Genomic DNA, 22,461 nt, shown 5'->3' on the forward strand with positions numbered 1-22,461 from the left:
CTATAGTGCGGTGATTTCTGCCTCGAATTTTTTCAAGATTTCAGCCGTCGGAAATGATACGACTGACAAGCCTTGGCGGAGTACTGCGCTCTCTGAGTGCTTTTCTTGTTTGCATCTGCCTTGCTTTTATTGCTTAGTTTTTAATTTTTTTTTCAGGGTAAACACACTAAAGTAGTAAATCTTTTTGCATGAGAATTTACTAAGAAAGTGTACAACTGTACACTCTTTGAAACATTTTCTACTCATGTTGTGAAATAATACGAGAGAAAAAAAGCTGAAAGGTGAAAAATAGCATAACACTGCTAGGAAGAACGGAGTTAAAGGTCTGTTTAAACACTCAGCTGCACACCCAGAGGGTTTATCACACTCTCTGTAAGGCGTGAAGAGAGACCGTTCCATTAGTAATTGTTTCATGAGACCCCGTGTCAAAATACTGGGGACTGTAAAATTCATTGTGGTGGCAAACTATAATGAATGTTTTCTCACACCTCCCATGAAGCTTTCTGCAAAAAAGACGGAACTTCTTCGTCTCACCGCAGAGTTCCACGCAGCAGTGACTTTTTGTTTCATTTTTCACAAATTTGTCACATAGCGGGAAGTGACGCCTCGTCTTTGTTCATTTACAGCAACATGAGTGCAAACGAGCAACAAATTAATTTGCAGGATGTCACGCTGGTGCACAACCGCATGAGCATCCAAAATAGCAAAATACGTATTGTAATATTCATAGGTTGCTAAAGTGACAGCCGCATTACAGCTGCGTATTTTGAACCTAATTAGCTACTGTGTCGCAGCATCACAACCTTCCTGTGGTTCACATCAGAATAACACCCTCTCATTTTAATTGTTTCATTTTCAGCCCCCTTGCACCTTGAATTTCTGTCTCTAATTGTTTCTTTGTTGGGAGCTTGCAGAGTTTGAAATCATCTGACCTGTAATCTGTCTTCTCTGCCTTCATATCTCCTCACCATACATGTATGTTTTAACCCCTATTCACGTGTGTTAAATGCCTGTCGCTCTCTTCTTCATGTGACTGACATGCTCGTAAGATCCCTCTACATTCTGGCCATGAAGCGACTGAGCCGTCTGTCAGTCATCAGTCAAACGTCACCTTTGAGCTCAAACCCAAGTGGTGTCTAAAGCAAAAATACAGATCTTTCTCATGGTTTTATCTCATTTTTGCTCCTGATTTAGTTTTAGTTTAGACTTCAGTGACACTTTAGTCTCACTCCAGTTTTATATCTTTTAATCACCTTAACATCGTAGCTATCTTTGTGTGGTAACCATGGTTACTTGTGATATACTTGTCTGTGGAGAGGTTAGTAGGGAAGTCTCGGTGTCCACGTCGCTCTGCTCTGCTCTGCACTGACACAACAAAGGAGCTCTGCTCAGAGACGCTCAGCGGTTAGATAACATCATTAGTTATCGACCAGCAGGTCTGTTCCTTTAGTGGATGTGTTTGGTGAAGCTTTAGATGAAGTCTGTCATTGATCCTGCAGTTCTGGCAGCAACATGAAAGAAATCTGAGAGTAACGCTAACATTACATCCCCCGGGTTACATTAGCAGTGTTACGTTAACATTTCATTGATGTCAGCCCCTGCCTGCATGTTTGTAGCTTTTCTCAGCTACATTATTGCTGCTTCTTATTATAGTTTGAGTTTAGTTCATAAATTAGACACATTAGCTTACTTTTTGACTTCATACATTATTGAATATATATATATATATATATATATATATATATATATATATATATATATATATATATATATATATATATATATATATATATATATATATATATATATATATATATATATAAAGCAGATGTATTAGTTTGAGCTGCTGTACTGCTGTTAATTAAGAGATCCATCACACTACCAGTCAAAAGTTTGGACACACCTTCTCATTTAGTGGTTTTTCTTTATTTTCATGACTATTTACTTGTAGATTCTCACTGAAGGCATCAGAACTATGAATGAACACATATGGAATTATGCAGGAAACAGAAAAGTGTGAAATAAGTCAAAACATGCTTCATATTTTAGATTCTTCAAAATAGCCACCCTTTGCTTTGATTACTGCTTTGTTCACTCTTGGCATTCTCTCCATGAATCTCTCCAAAAACAGTCATTTACCACATTAACAATGTCTAGACTGCATTTCTGATTCATTTAATGTTATCTTCATTAAAAAAAAATAAACTGCTTTTCTTTCAAAAATAAGGACATTTCTAAGTGACCCCAAACTTTTGAACGGTAGTGTAAATATACTGAAAAACACAATAAAGTTACTGTAAAACATTTCTTCATTGTGCCCATTTTGAAATGTTACTTAAATGTTAAGTTTAACTTTCACTTTTGTTGTGGAAAAATAGGTCATAATAACTAACAGAATTAAAGCCCTAAAATCTCATGTCTTTTCATTACAATTACATAATAGAATGAAAATAATGTCGTAAAATGGTTTAGACGTAACTTTAGACTTTATTGAGAATGTGTAGCTCTGTGAAGTCTCCAAAACACCATATGGACTAGCTAACAAAGAAAAACTAGATTTTCACCACAGGAAGTCTTCAAAAGTGAAAGGAAAAACTTCATGAAATCACAAATGAGTTCTGAATTATATGCCAATAATACACATTTACATGACAGTGTTTGTATTTCTAAGATCCTTATTACTACACTTTTTTTGATTTCAATTGAATTTTGGGTGTGATTTAAATAATAGTAAATCTTCTGATTAAATAAACAGTAATTACATCCAGTACCAGGTATATCACAGTGTCATAAATAAAACATTTAAGAATCATAATAGGTTTGCTTCCAGTCTTGTCCATTATATCAAGCATCTGATTGAGTTGTTCTTCTCACATGCGTCTCACTATGTCTTGATAATGCCACGGAAGATGTTAAAATGCAAACGGACCTCTTTATGTGTGTGGGATCAGGTCCCGTGGAGGCTTCTGTCCAGGCCAAGTGTAGTCCGTGTGTGTCCTCCCCCTGCCAGAACCAGGGCATCTGCCAGCTGCACCACACACAGCAGTTCACCTGTACCTGCAAGTCCGGCTTCACGGTACGCAAAGTTTTCTGTTGCAGAGTAGTTTGCGTGACTTTTTTCTTACCTCATGTCATGTAATCAAAGTATTTGCTCCTGCACTCACACAGCATTTAAACTCACTAATCCAATATTTCAGGATTGTTGCGTGTTGTCAGCGATTATTTTCAACTCACATCTGTCTCCGGTAATCCCATCCAATTACTCAGCTGACCTGATGTGATGGTGTGTGTTTGCCAGAACTATGCTCTGTATTCGGTGTGTGCATCTATGTGTGTGTGTGTGTGTGTGTGTGTGTGTTCAGGGTAAACACTGTGAGACTCCGGTTGATGCTTGTGTCAGTAATCCCTGCACTAACGGAGGAACCTGCCTCAGTGACGAGCAGACCAGAGGCTTCAGGTAACCAGACTTATGCAAATGAACAGAAAACCCCTACAAAGCCAGCAATAGATTTATCCTCCTGTATTAAATTATTATTTTTTTAAATTCCAGCATTAAACCCGCCTGTCCAAAATGTAATACCTTGAGATCTGAAAGCCTTACACCACTCTCTATATATAATAGAAAACTAATTTAGCATTTTGGTTTAGGCTGAATATATTTTTTCCTGGCAGGAATTTAGTGTCTTTGCCAGCATTATTTTATAACAACATTTTATTGTATTGTATAAAATCATTTAATATCATATAATATACATGCTCAAAATACTGCCTGATGTTTTTAGCTATGCTTTGAGATTAAACTTGTGACATTATTTGTGTTTCCGTGACTTTTTTTTTTTTTAACCATAGACTGTATATAAAAGATGGCTATAGTGATCGTGAATTCACCCACTGGTTTTTTAGCTATTGTTTTGAAGTCTCTAGTTTGCCATTTGGTCGTCACCTCCTTGGTCTTTTGACACTGGGTGTAACCAAAATGACATCATACTGTATTCAAAAAGTCAAGAAGCTAGTGATTGAGATCATAAACTCATCAGGAAAGTATTTACTGATGTAACAAATTAAGGGAGAGGTACGGCTGTTTTCTAAAAGACTGCAATACAACCAGACTTCTTTTTGCAACCAGTGGAGTCGCCCCCTGCAGACTATCAGATAGAATGCAGGTTTAAGACACTAGTGCATTGGCTTCGCTTTTTAGACTACATTCACCTTTGATATACTGTCTGTGTTTTATGCACAATTTGAAGTATTGCATTAGAGAAAGTCAATGGAAACTGACTCAAAAAACATTCTACTAGATATGGAGTAGCTATGATGCTAACCTGCTAGTGCTAGAATAGTTGTGTACAGCTGCCGTGTTGATTGATATTCTAATATCAGCTTGATGTAATCTAATGTACAAGTAATATTAGCATGCTAACATGTTATGCACATAGAATTATTCTATACATGTGAATTAACTCATACTTACACTCCTGTTCAAAAGTTTGGGGTCACTTAGAAATGTCCTTATTTTTGAAAGAAAAGCATTTTTTTTCAATGAAGATAACATTAAATGAATCAGAAATCCAGTCTAGACATTGTTAATGTGGTAAATGACTATTCTAGCTGGAAACGGCTGATTTTTAATGGAATATCTCCATAGAGGTACAGAGGAACATTTCCAGCAACCTTCACTCCTGTGTTCTAATGCTACATTGTGTTAGCTAATGCTGTTGAAAGGCTAATTGATGATTAGAAAACCCTTGTGCTATTATGTTAGCACATGAATAAAAGTGTGAGCTTCCATTTAAAACATGAAATTACCTGGGTGACCCAAACTTTGGTAGTGTGTGTGTTAAAACATGAAGAATTTAGCCTTCCCCAACACTGCTGCTTCATTCTGTCATATATTTTCGAGATGGAAAGTGATAAATTCATGGGATTTCATGGGTATTTGACAGATTAGACCTAACATGTAGGTTTTTGCTGCATTAAATGTGAAAAACCATGTTTTTTGTAGCTACAGAAAATGCCAATAGTAGTGCATCGAATGGTATCCCTTTTAAGTTTATCCTTGCAGCTGTAGCTTCTCTCTTTGTAACTAGCTTTGTTCTTGTTCGCGTGCGTGCATTTATTTTCATTCCTCTCTCTTTGTTCTCTTAGCTGTGCATGTGCATTTGGTTTCCATGGCACTTTCTGCGAGGTGAACGTGGACGACTGTGAGGCCCATGGATGTGAGAACGGTGCCACCTGTGTGGACGGAGTCGGCAACTATACTTGCTTGTGTCCTCCAAACTACACAGGTACGACGCTGGTGTTGGACTGGGACCAGCTGCCCTATGAAGCACTTGACAGACTGTTCATGTCTTATATAAAACAACACGTAGCTGATCCACTCTAGCCACGCCGAGATGGAAATTCTCGTGCAAGCCGTTTTACACAATCCACACGTTTTCTCCCCTCGTTCTCAGGTCTGTTCTGTGAAGAAGAGGAAGGTGTTTGTTCTCCAGGTAGAAATCCCTGTCAGCATCAGTCCACTTGTGTCAGCACTCCTACCGGCCCCAGGTGACAAAGCACACACACACCTCTCACTTCATCACCACCAGACTCAGCAAAGTTTGAGATCCCAGTTGAGACTAAAAATACAGACACTTGCAGATAAACGTACACAAAAGGTGAATGTTGCTGAGGTCTGTGTTGACTCCCCAAAATCCTGCACCCTGTGTCCGATAGTTTGTCTGATTATGTGTGTGTTGGTGTGTTTGTGTTCCAGATGTGTCTGCATCCCGGGCTGGGTTGGGCCAGAATGCAGGATAGATTATGACGAATGTGCAGACCATCGCTGTCAGAATGGGGCTCAGTGTGTCGACCATCTGGATGGCTACAGCTGTGTCTGTCCACAGGGATTCAGGTACTGGCAACACGGTGAAAACATGGAGCACTGGGAACCTTTGGAACACTGTAAATATTCTACCATGGAAATGGGGAACTATAGGTTTTATATAGGTGAACTCTTTTATTCAACCTATATGCATGTTTGCAGGTAATATGTAACGGCCAAATCATGTAAAGTTAAATAGTCAAATAACACTTTTGACTTTTGTCATGAATCTGGTACCTTAGTCATATTAATGACTGATTTAGTTTTTAGCCAATTCACATTTTTTGTAAATCTTTAAGTTGTTCAAATCAAGTCAAGTCCATGTAACACCTTGTAGATCAAACCAGCAGTTAAAGGCTTGTTAAAGGGGGAGTGTTAAAGGCTTCTTTCCATGAAGTGTGCACCTGCTCAGCATTTTCACACTTCCAGTACTGCTTTTGTATCCATTTTCTTTGTTCTTGATTTAATCTGTTTTCCATTGTTCACAATCTCTGTAAAAAACAAAACAAACAAACAAAAAAAAAAAAAAAAACATAAAAATCTAACCCAAAATTGGAAGAAATAGCTTAATAACATTTCCAAAATGAGAATAAAGGATATGAAATGCTGGTTTGGAATTATGGTTTGGATAAATCAGATCTAAAATGTGAAACAAGTAGTGAAACAACTGTAAGTAATTGTAGTTACAGCCTAATGCTGCCATCTACATAAATGAATGGTCTTGATCAGGTCCATCCAGTGATGCAGATTTAAAACTCTTAAGAAATTAATAGACAAAAAATTATAATAATAGTGATAACAATCACAAAAATAATATTAACAAGAAAAGCACTCAGAGAGTGCAGTGTTCTGCCAAGGCTGCTCAGTTGTTGTATCATTTCTGACAGATGAAGTCTTTAGAAAATCTGTGGCAGAAATCACAGCAACATAGAATGTGTCCATTTAATATAGATGTACCCACAAACAAAATGACCTTACGCTGAGCACAGGTGTGTGTTATGCATGTGTATGTCATGCACGGATACCGAATCGCGTGACCTAATATATGTAGCAGGCGGCGGGAATCGATGAGACTTAGAAACACCCCCACAATTTAATCAATTGTTCCTTGTATCATTTCCGATGGATAAGTCCTGATAAGCCCGCGGTGGTGGATTTGTAGTAGAATCACAATCATGTGATCGTCAGCAGACAGCTGATGTAGTGTTCACTTGTAGTCATAGTTACAGTGACGCCGTGCTGCTATCTCTCAATGATACAGAAATCTTTAACAAATGTGTGGATCCAGACTTTAAGCCGCATCACTGCCAAAATCTACTCACTTGGTCCTTGTGTCATTTTTGACCTTCTCTGAAAATTTCATCCAAATCCATTAGTCCATTTTTGAGTAATGTTGTTGACAGACAGACAGACAGACAGACAGACAGACAGACAGACAGACAGACAGACAGACAGACAAACCACAGCTGATCGTCACATAACTTCACCATGTTCCTTGGTGGAGTAACAATAATGGCTATTAGATTGCTACTTGGTATTATCCATTGTGGCCAATATTCCCTCTAATTTTTCCTGAGTCTGAGCAAACACACAAACTCCCTGAGCGTCCCTTGGACCACTGTGAGCAACATCAGACGTGTGCACTGTGGTCACACCAGCATCACATCCATTCAAGTTACATGGTTCATTAAAAGAATCAAATTACAGCATTTACATTTCTGTTAAGACACTGTCAACAGGAGCCCGTTGAAGGCTGCAGTGATTTTAGTGACACTACAATGTATAAGAGTGAAGTTATTGAATATTTGTCTCTCTTTACTGTTGCAGTGGTTTTGCAAATTGCAGACGGACCCTGTTCACTCCATAGACACCAATGTTATTCCTGTAGCTTGAAAGACAGCTACTTTTGATAAAACTGGGCTTGTAGCACATTGTCTGCCTTGCAACAATGGGAAAGAGGCACGGTTTATGTTTTGACAACCTATATCTAATGAGTTATTGATGCTGGAAGTCTGAATCTGTGAATATCTTTCCAACTTTACTGAACTTGGGGCCACTACCACCTAAGGAGTGATATATTTAATTCTGAAAAAAAGCATTTAGCCATATTTAAAGCTTTAAGTGCTTTATTAACACGGAGCTAAAAATTTTGTATTGTTTTATTATCACAGGTTCTGTCTGAAAAGAGGTGGCATCATTTTAAACAGTGTCAATCAAACTAACAAAATGTAAAGACCAACCAGTGAGCAATACTGGATTCTGCAAATACATAAACAACTTTTTTAAAAATCTAAATCTTATCTTAACACAGTTAATGTATTAACTTATTTTTGTGTGTATTCATGTATTTATTGATTTATTTAGTACTGTTAACATATCAGAGTTCTGAGTGAATTTTTCTTAAGATAGTCAAAGGCCATTTATTGATTACATATAGGCTCTTAAATGTTTATTAAAAACTAAAAAGCATTTTTAAAAAAACAATTCAATTCAATTCAATTCAATTCAATTCAATTCATTTCAATTTTATTTATATAGCGCCAATTACAGTCAAATTGTCTTGAGACACTTTACAGAACCCATATGCCTGACCCCCAGAGCAAACCAAAAGGCGACAGTGGCAGGAAAACACCCTTTTAACAGGGAAAAAAACCTCGAGCAGAACCCGGCTCTAATGTGGGGGGAACCATCTGCCTGCTGGCTGGGCGGGTTGACTTAGGCATTTATTGAGTCACTAAAATACTGTAGAGTACAGACCACATCAGCATGATTATAAGCATCCTCTGGTAAATTAACAACCAGATACTGATGTCTCTCACCATATGGACTTCAGGAGATGACTGGGGGATGATAAACTGTGACCTACTGGTTGGGTTCTCTCTGTTCTCATGTTTCTTACAGGTTTGTCCCCTGACAGCCAGGTCCTAATGTTTTTTGAGCAACACACCATAATATGACGTTTTTACAATGAGGGTTCTACTATGAAACCAGTTTGACATGTTCAGGTGTTCTTTGTGTGAAAACTCAGTGATTTCAGGGATCAGAAGGTGGTTTTCAACTTTCTTTGTTAACTTTCTGCTTCAACTTTAAACTAAATTTCCTTCACTAACCCAGCCCTCTGGACTTCCAGTAAGCTGTGTTCCTATTGGCTGTCCCAGTGGCTGTGTTCCTATTGGCTGTCCAGGTGGCTGATTGGTGTTATCAGGAACACCTGAGCAGCTCAGTGTCTTCCTGCTTTATGTGGCTGCAGTCAAACATTTCCTCTGCTTCTGTTCACCACTGAACCGGGTTTGGCTCCATTGCTTTAGCTTGTTCTTTAGGCGTTGGCTTGCAGCTTCCAGCAGTAAAATCGTCTTTAATGTGTTTCTTGGTGTGTTTTAGGGCTTTGTACTGGATAGTTGTCTTGGTAAATGTGGTTCTTTAGCCACAGTTACCACATGGTGCTAATGTTTGCAGTGATTAGTGGATTTGGTGCAGCTGAGTTGTGTCTTTATCTTGGCTGTAGTGAGTCTTCAGAGGTTTTTGATCAGACACATTCTGTATTCTTGTTTGAGAACCATCGTTGGTTGTCCAGAAGGTAAGAGTTCCTGTCCTGATTCTCTGTTCTCAGAGGTTCTCTGGTAGGCTGCAGGAGACTTTAGCGTTTGGGTTGTGCTAGTTTGGTTTTTGTATGGTTTCATTTGGACGACTATCTTGAGGCCCCTCCATGTGGTTTAGTGAGGTTTTCTGCAACAGTTCTACAAAGCAACCTGCAGCAGAAGAGACTTTGAGAGTTTTTAGGAAGTTCTGGAGACCAGACTTTAGAGCAGCAGAAACATTTGTCAGCAGTTTGAGCAGGAGAAGGTGATCTTCAGAGTAGAAATGAGACAGAAACCTTCTTGACCCGTGTGGTGAGGTCCTGTACCAAGAGTTTGAGCAGGTTGTGAAGAGTCTGTAGTTCTTTGGTCTGAAAGCACAAGAAGAGTCGACTCATTAAAGGAGAAAACAGGAGATATTGTTGGTTCTTCTGTCACTCTGCAGTTTCCTTAGACTGAATATCAACTTTATATTTTAAATGATTTCCCATGTGAGCCCAAGAAGGCTTCAATAAACTCCCTCCATCCCCTGGACACAACATATTTTATTACCATGTTAAATTTTTTTTTTTTTTTTTTTAATGTTTTTGAGTTTTAATCACAGTTTTAGCATAGTTTTTTTCTCTTTGTTTGTTTAGTTTTGTCATCTGTGTAAAAGGTGCTAAACAAATAAAGTTGAATTGATAAACTGAATAATTGACTAACTCATGATTGTGACAACAGAAGTATTTTCATTGTGATATAAGGGTTTATTTCATTTTTAAGGTTGGGGTTAAAATCTTGACAGAAAAAGAAGATTAAAGAAATAAACTACATAACAAAAAGCAATTAAATCAAAGGAAAAAAATTAATACAATAAAACTTTTAAAAAGTTTTATTATTAAAAAGATTTAAGAAATTTAAGATGTAATTTTCTAATTAAACATTTAATTTTGTAATTAAATGTTTTGTCTTTTTAAAGGTTTAATAATCTAATTAAATGTTTTGCATTTTTTAAAAATCTTTAATATTCTTCTTGTTTAGTTGTATTTTTTAAATGTTTAATGATGGAAAATATTTTATCTGTAATTTTTAATATTTGTATTTTAAAAATTTTGTTTAATTTCATAATGACGTGTATTGTATCTTGCTGAATTATCTAATTCAATATTTTGTCTGTTTAATAGAATTAAACATTAATTACAATTAAATTATATATATATATACCGCCTTTTAATGTTTAATTTTCTTTTTAAATGCTTCATTGTATTTTCTGTTTAATTCCTATTTGAAGTTTTATTGTCTTTAAGATGTAATTTTCTATTTAAACATTTAATTTTTTAATTAAATGTTTTGTCTTCTTAAAGACTTAATAATCTAATTAAGAAATTTAAGATGTAATTTTCTAATTAAACATTTAATTTTGTAATTAAATGTTTTGTCTTTTTAAAGGTTTAATGATCTAATTAATTGTTTTGCATTTTTTAAAATGTTTAATAGTGTTCTTGTTTAATTGTATTTTTTTTTTAAATGTTTAATGATGGAAAGTATTTCATCTGTAATTTGTAATATTTGTATTTTAAAAATATTGTTTAATTTCATACTGACATGTATTGTATCGTGTTGAATGATCTCATTCAATATTTTTGTCTGTTTAATAGAGTTAAACATTAAATTACATTAAATTATATTAAACAGACAAAATATTGAATGAGATCATTCAACACGATACAATACATGTCAGTATGAAATTAAACAATATTTTTAAAATACAAATATTACAAATTACAGATGAAATACTTTCCATCATTAAACATTTAAAAAAAAAATACAATTAAACAAGAACACTATTAAACATTTTAAAAAATGCAAAACAATTAATTAGATCATTAAACCTTTAAAAAGACAAAACATGGGTGCCTGTATAGCTCAACGGGTTAAGCAGGTGATTCATGTACAGACGCTGGTCCCTGACGCAGCGTGCCGGGTTCGATTCTCGCTTGCAGCCCTTTGCTGCATGTCTTCCCCCGACTCTTTTCCCCGGTTTCCTGTCTGTCTCTCACTATGCCTATCCAATAAAAAGCTGAAAAAGGCCAAAAAAAAAGACAAAACTTTTAATTAAAAAATTTAATGTTTAATTAGAAAATTACATCTTAAAGACAATAAAACTTCAAATAGGAATTACACAGAAAATACAATGAAGCATTTAAAAAGAAAATTAAACATTGAAAGGTGGTAAAACATTTAAAAAGAAAAACCTTAAAGATTTAATCGAAACATTAAATATTAGGAAAGAAAACAAACTCAAACAAGCCAATAAAACATTTGAAAAAACAATTAAACATTAAAAAGACAAAACATTTGGAAATCAAATCAGACATTAGAAAAGAATAAAAGGTGAGAAAAGAGCAAAACTAAACGTTTAAGAAGAATCAAACTAAAGACGAAACATTTGAAAAGACACCAGTTAGACTTTAGAAGATCAAATTAAACAGAAGAGACAATAAAACGATAAAAAAGAGCAAAGACAGATGAAGGTCTTAAAGCGTTTTCTAGTCTGAAATGAAAACATCAAGTTGTTTCTTCAAACATTTCCTCTTTCTATGTTCTTGGTTTGATTGTGGACAGATTTACTAAGAACTCATTTCAGAAAACTGCTTTCCAGATAAAGTCTACTAGTAGTTGAAGGCATTGATCAAACTAATGTTACCTTCTGATCTCCACAAACTTTACTGTTCAGTGAAGAGAATCAAAGTTTGTTGAGGATTTCTAAAAAACCCACAGGTGAAGGTCTGAGAAGAACTCAGATGGATGGTCTAAATGTGAAATCAAGACTCATGGTCACAAGTTTTAAGGCTTCTGTTAACCAGAAAGTTCAAACTAACAGAGAAGTACTGAGAAACTTTTACAATTTCAGTCCTCAGACTGTCTGTCTCAATCGTACGACGTAGTGTGTAATTGTATGCAGCACAGTGAGCCGGCATACTTGTTTCCGTTTTCACGCCGTCTACATCAACGGAATGCACTGAAACTTTGCTCCCACTAGCTTAGCCTCGCTGTAGCACGCAGCTCAAAGGGGCGTGTCCTATCTACTCATTCATATCTATGACAACAACGATGGCTGCACATAAGGACGCCTGACGTTGATTAGCTGCGTAAATACCATTATATACAGTCTATGGTAAATACGTATGTGAATCGCATCATTGGCTGCAGCAGCCAGTCACCGGTAACTCACTGACTCACATTGAAAAATAGCACAGAATGAATTGTTACGTGTTTATTTTATTTACAATTTAGGTTGGATTTTTTTTTGTGCGCAGCGCAGATTTTCTGTGCGCGGAGACCGTGTCAGCAGTGCGCAACTGCGCACACGCGCAGCTTAGAGGGAACAGTGATTGTGGCTTTGGGTTGTCTGCATTCCTTGCTGTCTGTTGCAGCAGATATAAACCACTTTCTGATGTCTTTTCTCAGCGGTGAGCTTTGTGAGGTGGCCCTTCCTCCCCCGTCGCCCTGCCAGCTGGCTCAGTGTCAGAACGGCGCCCCCTGTGAGGAGAGGATGGACACCGCAGTCTGCCAGTGCTTGCCAGGCTTTGAGGGTCAGAGCTGCGAGAAGCTGGTCAGCGTAAATTTCGTCGACAGAGATTCTTACGTTCAGCTTCAAGATGTCAAGAATTGGCCTCAAACCAACATCACACTGCAGGTGAGGACTCAAGTGTAAAGCTGCGCTTAGAGACAACATACTTTAGGTGAAAACCACCAATGAGTGTTAAAAAAGAAATTAATTTTAGCAGCAGCAGGTTCACACACATATTCACAAGCACCTTGATTGGTGTGTCTTTGTTTCTGTGTATGTTTCAGGTGTCAACAGCAGAGGAAAATGGTATCTTGCTTTATAACGGTGACAATGAACCAATCGCTGTGGAACTCCATCAGGGTCATGTCAGGGTAACCTACGACCCTGGAAACCAGCCTGCCACCGCTATCTACAGGTAGAAACACACACACAGAATGTCTGTAGATGCCAGGATCCAATCCAGGCCAATCCTGTGTGAAAATGAGTTAAAATCAGTGCTGCTTTTAGAATAGCAGAATTGGAGGACATTTGGGCTTCAACACTTTTGAAAAATAGTCTTCTCTTTTACAGTTTTCTGCTCCATATTCATCAATAATAGGTAATAAACTATCAAAGGCTTGATTGGCTCAGCTTACACATCAATGGTACCATTTTTATTCCAAGTTTTATTTGTTGTTTGCTAACTCTACTCTAATCACAGTAACAGGGTTGTTAATCCATGCTAATGTTAGCTTTTTCTCAGGAGTAGAAGCTAGATATTTGGATGTTACTGCTGACCAAGAGGACAAACTGACTGATGGAAAAAAGTAAAAAGAATTTGTCTGATCCTGATAATATGAGGTAGAGTGAGACATTCAATCAAGGCTGATAATGTTATGAAAATATGGAAAACAGAAGAGAGGACATAGCTTTGCTCTACCATTCTTCTGGAAAAGTGTTTGATGATGTTAATTCCAGCATTTCATGCGATTCACTGTTTTCTTCTTCTTCTACCAGCTAAAAAAGTTATGCTAACAGGGTTGTTGTGGGACACATGTTCCATGCATAATAATTAGTATTTAAAATGTTATGTTGATTTACAGTTTTTCTCTATTGATAAGACACAATTCACAAAGCACTGCACACTTGTGTCAAATTATTTGTCAAATTTCTTGCCAAATTTTGAACTTTGTTTTCAAAATTAAGACACACAAAGCAAAAGTAGGACTCTGCACTGCTAAATACAAAACACTCTTCTCTCACTGTGTTTTCACATGAAGTGTAAAAAAATGATACAGTCCTCAAAAATGACAACTTAAACACAAATGCATCCTATAAATGAATCAGAGGGGCCACTGCAGTGCTTGACTGTACATTATAAAATAGAAATAATGTTAGACAAAAATACAGCACTGTATTGTACACAATACAGTATGCAGATATTTACACCACGTCTGCATCAATTCTTTCAGCCTGGTCAGGACACAGGACCTCATCAACATCACAAGCTGTGTTTTCTCTGCAAAGAAAGACCTAATGTGTCTGACATGCATCAACAGAAACATCACCACATGCCAAGACCACTGATTGAAGAGATTTTCCCAAAGTATGGCTGCTGCTCATATACCTTCCACCTCCATGTAGAGAAGAATTCTTCTATAGGATTCAGAAAGGGAGAATATGGCGGCAGAAAAAATACAATAACTTGAGGTTCATATTGAACTGTTACTGAATCAATAGTCCTCTGTGAAAACTAACATTGTCCCAGATGTATTCATGTGTATCATCAGAATCCAACTGAAAAACTCTCTGGAACAAACGTACACCAAACAGAGAAAAAATCAGTCATGTACACTTTCTGTAATTTTACCAGCACTTGTGAACCAGAAGTATGCATTAGATTTTTTACAGGATTCTCAGAACATTTCTGACTGCTTGTATTGTTCCAGTATAGACATGTCACTGAAGTGACAAACAACATTTACATACATGTAAAGTAAACCACAATAAACCTGAAACTATTTACTTTATGCACCATCGTTACCATCTGCTGACCTTAACAACAGATTGCATTCCGAACAGCTAATTCTGTTTCCCAGCAGGTTTTATAGTGTGCACTTCATTGGTAAAAGTGTTTTCACTTTTAACCTGTTGTGTCTTAATTGTGACAGCAGTGTTGGAACAGTGTCCCAATTCTGCTTCCTAGTGTTCACTTTTTGAAAAATGTGTGCTATGAGTGAAAAAGTGTGTTCAAATGAGCAAAAAACGTGTTCAGTCTTTTGCAAAAAGAGTGCAAGAGTTTTGGAAACTGTGCAAATCATGACTAGTGTTCAAGGTTTTGACAGCAGAGTCCTGTTTTTGAGAAATGTGTGCAGTCAGTTGGTGGCTGTGTGCAGTGAATGGAATTTAGTGTCTTATCAATCGAGAAAAACTATAAAAATGTTCCCACAATTACAAGATACATCAATGAAAAAATAACACCAAAGAAGGAGATTTAAATTTCATTTTAATTGATTAAATTTGAGATTCAATTTGGTCATCAGAGGGGTGGGACAAGAAAAAAATAGCATTTTAGGGGTAACTCCAGATTTATTTGGTATTTTAAAAAATATTTTCAAACATTCTTTTCTCCTAGATTATTTTTAGTTTTGGTCTCAGGACAAGTAGATTTGCACAACAACTGCATGTTTTAGCATTTTGTACAGGGATTATTTGAAATTTGATGAGTGGGACGTAAAATGTCCTCCAGTTCTGGAAGGATCCTTATACTGTATGCTGAGTGTTTTTGATTCAGGAGATGTCAAACGCTCATGCTGGCACCTTGCATGGCAGCAGGCTGTGAGACTGTGTGTGTGAGAATAAAAAGCACTTTGGATTGACCAGCTATTTATATAGGCTAAGCAGTTAGATTTCAGTGTGTCATACTGTCTTCATACTGTACAACACTAGCAGCAGAAGGCTTTTCTTTTTTTTTAAGTATACAGCCTGGTTTATTCGTTTCATTGTGTTTCCAGTAAAGATGGGCGAACCCTCTGTGACATCGGTGACCATACGTCTTTAGTTGTACCAGGCTGTAAACATGTTTATTTCTGCAGTAAAGCTGGCCTTTTTAACATGGAGGTCTATGGGGATAGACTTGCTTAAGGAGCAATGCCAGATTGGTCACATCCTCTCATCATTAGATCTTGAAAGCCGAATCTTTCAGCTCACTGTAGCCCAGCAACGCTGCTCAGACCGCCTTAGAGCAGGATCTGTGTTGTTGCTCAGAGAGAGTCCTGCGGTGTTTGGAAATGTGGACAAATGACATGGACCGTGTGGTTATTCTGATTTAACCTACGCTGTCAGAGGACACTTGAAGCCGAGAGTGCACTTGATCAGGTGTCAAGTGCTCAAATGGTTCATTGTTCGGGAGAGGGGAGGCATGGCCAGCTGGCTGCCTCTCACATACACACAAACAGACACAACCACACACTCACTGAGGACATTTGTATGATAAGCAGCTGCAGAAATGATACTGAAATGATGGCTTGAAAAACAGAGAACAGAATGGCTGGACTGGAGATGCAAGATGTGTTGCACTGGCCACTGACAGAGACTCGTGTGCAGAGCAATAAGCCACGGCAACCGAGCGTAGGCAAAAATAAACAATTTTGCTATAAAGACAAGACACAGAACTCAGAAAACTACAACTAGATGTTGCTGGACTACAACAGGAAGTTAAAGCGGAACACAGACTTAACCTAAGCAGGGCCTTCTAGTGGCCTGGCAGAAAACTAACACCAGAGTCTAATCAGGAAACATACAAAATACAAAACCAACCCACAGTAGTTACTACCTATAGTACGCTAAACGTGTACCTGCTCCCTTTGTCCTTTTCATCAAACTTTTACGCTGTACAGTTATGATAAAATGTGTGTTCCATCCTCTGTGAACAGTGCTGAGACGGTGAACGATGGGCTTTTCCACACGGTAGAGCTGGTGACCTTTAATCGGATGCTGAACTTGTCGGTGGACGGAGGCGAGCCCACCACGCTGGACAGTCACAGCCGAAGCCAGCCGGCAACAGGGGAGGCTCCTCTGTATGTGGGAGGTAAAAGCAGGGAGGCATTACAGCGCAACCCAGACATACAGTATGTCTTTATAATCATGAAAGGGGTTAGGGATTCTCTCATAGATGGAATTGCTGGAACCAATGAACATTCAATCAAAAATGAAAATACTGGATTGTCTGTCTGTCCAGGTATGCCAGAGGAGGTGATGCCAGCCTCTCTGGGTCTCTCTTCTCAGACCCTCAACATGTCCAGTTTCCACGGCTGCATCAGGAACCTTTACATCAACCACGAGCTGCAGGACTTCACCCGCAGCCACATGAAGCCTGGGGTGGTGCCGGGCTGCCAGGCCTGCCGCAAACTCTACTGCCTGCACGGCATCTGCCAACCCAACGCTGCAGAGGTAAGCAGCATGCATCCTCCTCTGTCAACAGCCAAACCAATCTATAAGGGCTGGGACTTTAACGCGTTAATTTCAATTAATTGATTACCGAAGGAAATAACGCGTTAAATAAATTAACGTATTTAATCGCACCTTTCTTGGTTCCCTAATTTGTGGCACACCGGTAACACTGATGAACACTCCAGCCCAGTAGGTGGCGGTAATGAACCTAAAGTCTGTCTGCAGCATACGGTTTATGGTCTGCAGTGAAGAAGATATACAGGGGTGACGTCAGTGCATAAGGAGCAGTGTTGCCAACTTGGAGACTTTCTCGCCAAATCTGGCGACTTTCCAAAGCCTCCTGGCGACTTTTTTTTGTCAAAAGCGACTGGCGACAAATCTAGCGATTTTTTCTGACATTTTGGAGACTCTGACATGAAAGCTTGGATCGTTCTGCAGTTACTGTCCTCCACGAGCAGCAGGTGCTGCTGTGAGCTCCTCCCCTTCACAAAGCACAGCTGGTCAGTCCAGTAACCTGCAGCATCCCACTGTCTGATTAGAGAAAACCCATATTGCTATGCGGCCAGACAGCAGATGAATCGCACATGCACAAAGTTGCTGCAGATCCCGTCCTGGCTTACAGAGCGGGATGTACATGAAAATGTTTCTCCACTATAATGCTAAAATAAATCCCTGCATTTAGCCTCTAGTTCAAAAACATATTTTGGGTGTTTTATACTCACTTTTGTCTCTCCTACAACGTTATTCCTCTCTCCTACAATGTTGATTACAATAACCTGAAAATGGGAAATTATGCAAATTAGGTGATGACGTCATTTACCGACCTCTAGCGGCTTTTAGGACAGCCAATGGCTACTTTCTTTACTGAGGATTTCGCAACACTGATAAGGAGGTTTGGTAAACAGTGAAGGAAGATGAGAACACACTGAGCTTGTTGGGAGGAAAATTTTCTTTTAAAAATCTTCCTGATGTCACCTTGGATAAAAGCGTGGTTTTGTGCAAATTGTGCAACAAAGACTTTTCTGATCACTGCATCACTTCAAGCCGACGGTATCACCTCAATGTAAAACATGTTGCTGTTAGCACCAGAGCTAACGTTAGCTACGACAGTCCTGCTAACGGCCACTTTAGAAGACACTGAAAGTGCTTTAGTTTACAAAAGTTGTAAAATGTTGAATAATATTGCTATAATTGCATTTTGAGTTTGCAGTAATCTGTAAATGTAGCAGACAGATGAGAAATGCAGATAATTAGAAATGAAACAAACATTTTTGTTGTTTAAGTTATTACACTGACAAAGAGGCGGAGCCTTGGCAGAGTAATAAGTTAAACCACAAAAATGTCTGTCTTTTAATAACTTAATTATAAACTTTTATTAATGAAAAAATATTTTTGTTCATAAATTAAAATTTATACTCCTAAAAAAAGTACCATCAAAATGACGCCATTTATCAGACCCAGAAACTATGAAAACAGAATGAATCTGGGGATTTTCAACTTTCTGAAGGTCCTTGAACTACTTATGCTTTTGTTATAGCCATACAGTGGAAAAAAACAAACTAAATCCAGGCTTTAAATCATCCAAATCACTTTTTTTCCCTAGATGTCCTATTTTTATTAATTTTATCACTTTTAAATTATAAACATGTATATGTCTATTCATTGATTCAACTGTCAACCAAAATTTATTTGATTATTGTGTCAGATATTGGTGTTTGACAAAAATGCAATTAATTTTGATTAATAACAAAGCCTATAATTAATGAGATTAATTTTTTAAATTGCGTCCCATCACTATCTATCTATCTATCTATCTATCTATCTATCTATCTATCTATCTATCTGTCTGTCTGTCTGTCTATCTATCTATCTATCTATCTATCTATCTGTCTGTCTGTCTGTCTATCTATCTATCTGTCTATCTTCAGTTTTGCTCACGCCCCTGAACTTCCCTTGTCTTCAATAGCTGAACTGGTTTCAATGATTCGTAATTTATCAAAAATGCTCTTAAGGGGAACAACTCTTTTCTACATTTTATTTGTAAGTGTAACATTGGATTTTTTTCAATAGCGTGGAAACTTTGAGGGACACAGAATAAAAGGGAGGCTTGCTGATGGTTTTCCTGGTCTTCTCACAGTTATCCAGATATAAGCATTTATTATCATGTTTCTTTTCACAGATAACAACTAAAGTGAATTAATAATCATGTTCTCTCTCACAGGGCCCCCAGTGTCACTGCCAGACGGGTTGGATGGGACAGCACTGTGACCAGCCAACAACAGGAGGTCTTACTGGAGTGGATGTTGTCACCACGGCAACTGGCGTCAACCCGTGTGAAGACAGCAAGTTAGTGTGTTTTTTTTTCTTTTTTTTCTGGCATTAACAGATATTTCATATGTCGAATATCAGGCACTTTATTTTGACATTTGGCTTCTTTCCACTTGTAATTCCTCTTTATGGTAAGCTGAGTGGGATAACGCTTTACCTCGTCTGCTTCCCTGCTTTTACTCACAGGTGTGTAAAAGGTGTGTGCGTGGCGTTGGATGCACAAACCTACCGCTGCGACTGTGAGGCGGGATACCGTGGTTCACTGTGTAACCTGCAGGAGGTACCGACAGGTTCATGCCAGGGGCTGCAGTGTCTGCATGGCCAGTGTCAGGAGACGGAGGACGGACAGAGCTGTGTGTGTGAGCAGGGATACACCGGAAAGAGCTGTGATATAGGTGAGGTAGGACAAGGGTCAGAGCTAGGAACTACTGGGATATAGCACCCCCCGGGGCATACTCTGGCCTAGGCCAGTTTACACCTGTGACATATAAAGATTAAACATGTTAAGCTCTTTATTGTTAAGTTATTTAGAGGTTTTTTTTTTGGTTTTTTTTTTACAAAGATGTATGCTCAGCAAGCAAATCATTCTGAAAGAACATAACTAGAATGTCCTTGAGCTAATTACAATTTAAAAAGTTCAAATCAAAGGAAAAACTGAATTGAAAACTAAGAAAATTTAAGCAAAACATTATGAAAGAACATTCACATTGGCTGGTGTTGATTTCAATTGTTTATGTACAACAGATTTCAGTATCTCTTTGTATTGCCTTTGATTTTTTCTTAAACTAAGATTGACTTGATCTGTGTGTAACAGGCCAGATTAAACCCCTGGCCAAAGTATACTTTAGCTTAGCCCAGTTTATACCCCGGAGGCTGAAATAGCCCAGAATATACCCTTCCAGGCTAAAATACATCCCATGTAATATGAGGTTACATCAATCAAATCAATTTTATCTTAATTTAAGCACAAATCAATGAAATTAAATCAAACATTTTGGGCATGATAGGGCTGCACAGTGGCTCGGTGGCTGCCTTCACCCTAAGTCAGCTGGGATAGACTCCAGCCCCCTGCGACCTTAATGAGGATTAAGCAGTGTTTAAATAATGGATGGATGCATTTGTGTTTGGCAGTGATTCTGCTCAAGGGATGCTCTGGAATGATCCGAGCAAACACGACACAGACAGTTCCTGAGATCACAAACAGCCCAGCAGAGACTGAGACCCACGACGTTTAAATGAACACAGAGACAAGGAGACCAACTTAAACGGTGGTCATGATACAAAGTGCAGTTTATTTAGTTTCAACGTATAATTATTAACAATCTGTCTTCTACACTCCCACCAAATATGAGAAACAACCATTCCCTTAATTCTTTCTTCCTCTACGGATTAGACAGTGTGTCTGTGAATGAGCGGTTCAGGTTTGCAGCTTGTTGAGATGACAAGACAAGATGTGCACCACTCCAAGCCTCGTCTTCTTCTACTGACTGAACAGAGCAGACGCAGAGGTCTGCTGCTATGATGCTGAACCTTTAAAAAGGAGGAGGTTGGGGAGGAGGGGGAGGTTTGTATAGGCTGGTGTAGCAGCGGTGTGCTGAGCGTGGAGCGGGCACAATGAATGAGCGCTGCCTTGGTTATAAAGCACGCTAAGTGGGTGGGCTGGACTTTAAATAATTGGACAGAAAAGGGCTTTGTGATGCCCTGACTCCTGTCTGTATGAGCTAGCACAAAGCTCCATACGTAGGTGTTATGAATGCTTTTGTTTGTCCCCACAGTGAAATGTTGTTTCCATGAAGTGGGGTTTTGTTAGAAATCCCTGCTGTGGAGATTTCAGAGCAGGGTTAAGGATACAGTTACCTCCGGTGTTACTGAGGAGCTCACCTGACCTTCAGGTTCTGGATCGTTGCATACGGTGGTCTCTATCAGCCATTAAGTCAGGCCAGGACGTTGTTGTATGTCACTGATTTTCTGCTATTGTATGGCAGCACTTTAACCTTCTTCATTCTAAACAAATGGAATTCAAATTTCTGTATATTTAAAACACAAAACATAGAGTTCTGGATAGTAATGTAATCTGTAGCTGTAGTATTAAGAAAAAACAATCCACTTTAAAAGTAAAAAAAAAAAAAAAAAAAAAAAACCTGTTATGTTGATATTACAAAATCAGACAGGGCATTTTATGACATTTTATTGGAGGTTTGGTACACTACTGGATATTATTATGTTTTTAATCAAGGTAAGTGCAAATTTTATTACATTTACAATAATTTATTACATTCTTGGGTGCTATGAAGTGCTGTTTTTATAGTTTGCTCTGGCTGTTGGCTGCTGAGTCTAAAGGTCTGGATTTCTAAATTTGTAGAATTTAGTCCATTATTCAGTTTCTTTCAAGAACCTAGAATGCAGGGTGCATCTTATTAACCCTCAAAGCCTAAAAAAAATCACTTTCCATCTTAATTTGCAACCCTTTTCTCATTGAAATTGCTCTTGGAATTAGCAAGTGTAGCACGTGTCAATTAAAACTGCATGACTTGACCTTTCCAAAGATGCTGGTTGCTTGTCTGTATGACAAAGTGTTTGTCAGAAAAAATATTTTGAATTGCATAAATCTCCACACCCATTACTGTTGTTGGAATTACTCAGACATTGCCTGCTTTGCAAACATAAAAATGGAATATCGACATAGAGGTACAGAGGAACATTTCCAG

The 22,461-nt window shown here is 38.0% G+C and overlaps 1 protein-coding gene across 1 annotated transcript in view; it reads left to right on the forward strand.

Moving 5' to 3' along the window:
- The window catches only part of slit1b (slit homolog 1b (Drosophila)), a 100,830-nt gene that overhangs the window by 76,188 nt on the left and 2,181 nt on the right, over positions 1-22,461 (forward strand). Inside the window, exons 27-37 of the mRNA XM_023289495.3 lie at positions 2,952-3,076; positions 3,363-3,457; positions 5,146-5,285; positions 5,454-5,547; positions 5,756-5,893; positions 12,892-13,120; positions 13,279-13,409; positions 16,909-17,063; positions 17,214-17,425; positions 19,647-19,771; positions 19,940-20,148. Of these exons, the coding sequence (XP_023145263.3) occupies positions 2,952-3,076; positions 3,363-3,457; positions 5,146-5,285; positions 5,454-5,547; positions 5,756-5,893; positions 12,892-13,120; positions 13,279-13,409; positions 16,909-17,063; positions 17,214-17,425; positions 19,647-19,771; positions 19,940-20,148 (1,653 nt within the window). The remainder of the gene's footprint in view (positions 1-2,951; positions 3,077-3,362; positions 3,458-5,145; positions 5,286-5,453; positions 5,548-5,755; positions 5,894-12,891; positions 13,121-13,278; positions 13,410-16,908; positions 17,064-17,213; positions 17,426-19,646; positions 19,772-19,939; positions 20,149-22,461) is intronic.

Source organism: Amphiprion ocellaris, chromosome 4 (assembly GCF_022539595.1).
Source record: "Amphiprion ocellaris isolate individual 3 ecotype Okinawa chromosome 4, ASM2253959v1, whole genome shotgun sequence".
Taxonomy (NCBI): Eukaryota; Metazoa; Chordata; class Actinopteri; family Pomacentridae; genus Amphiprion; species Amphiprion ocellaris.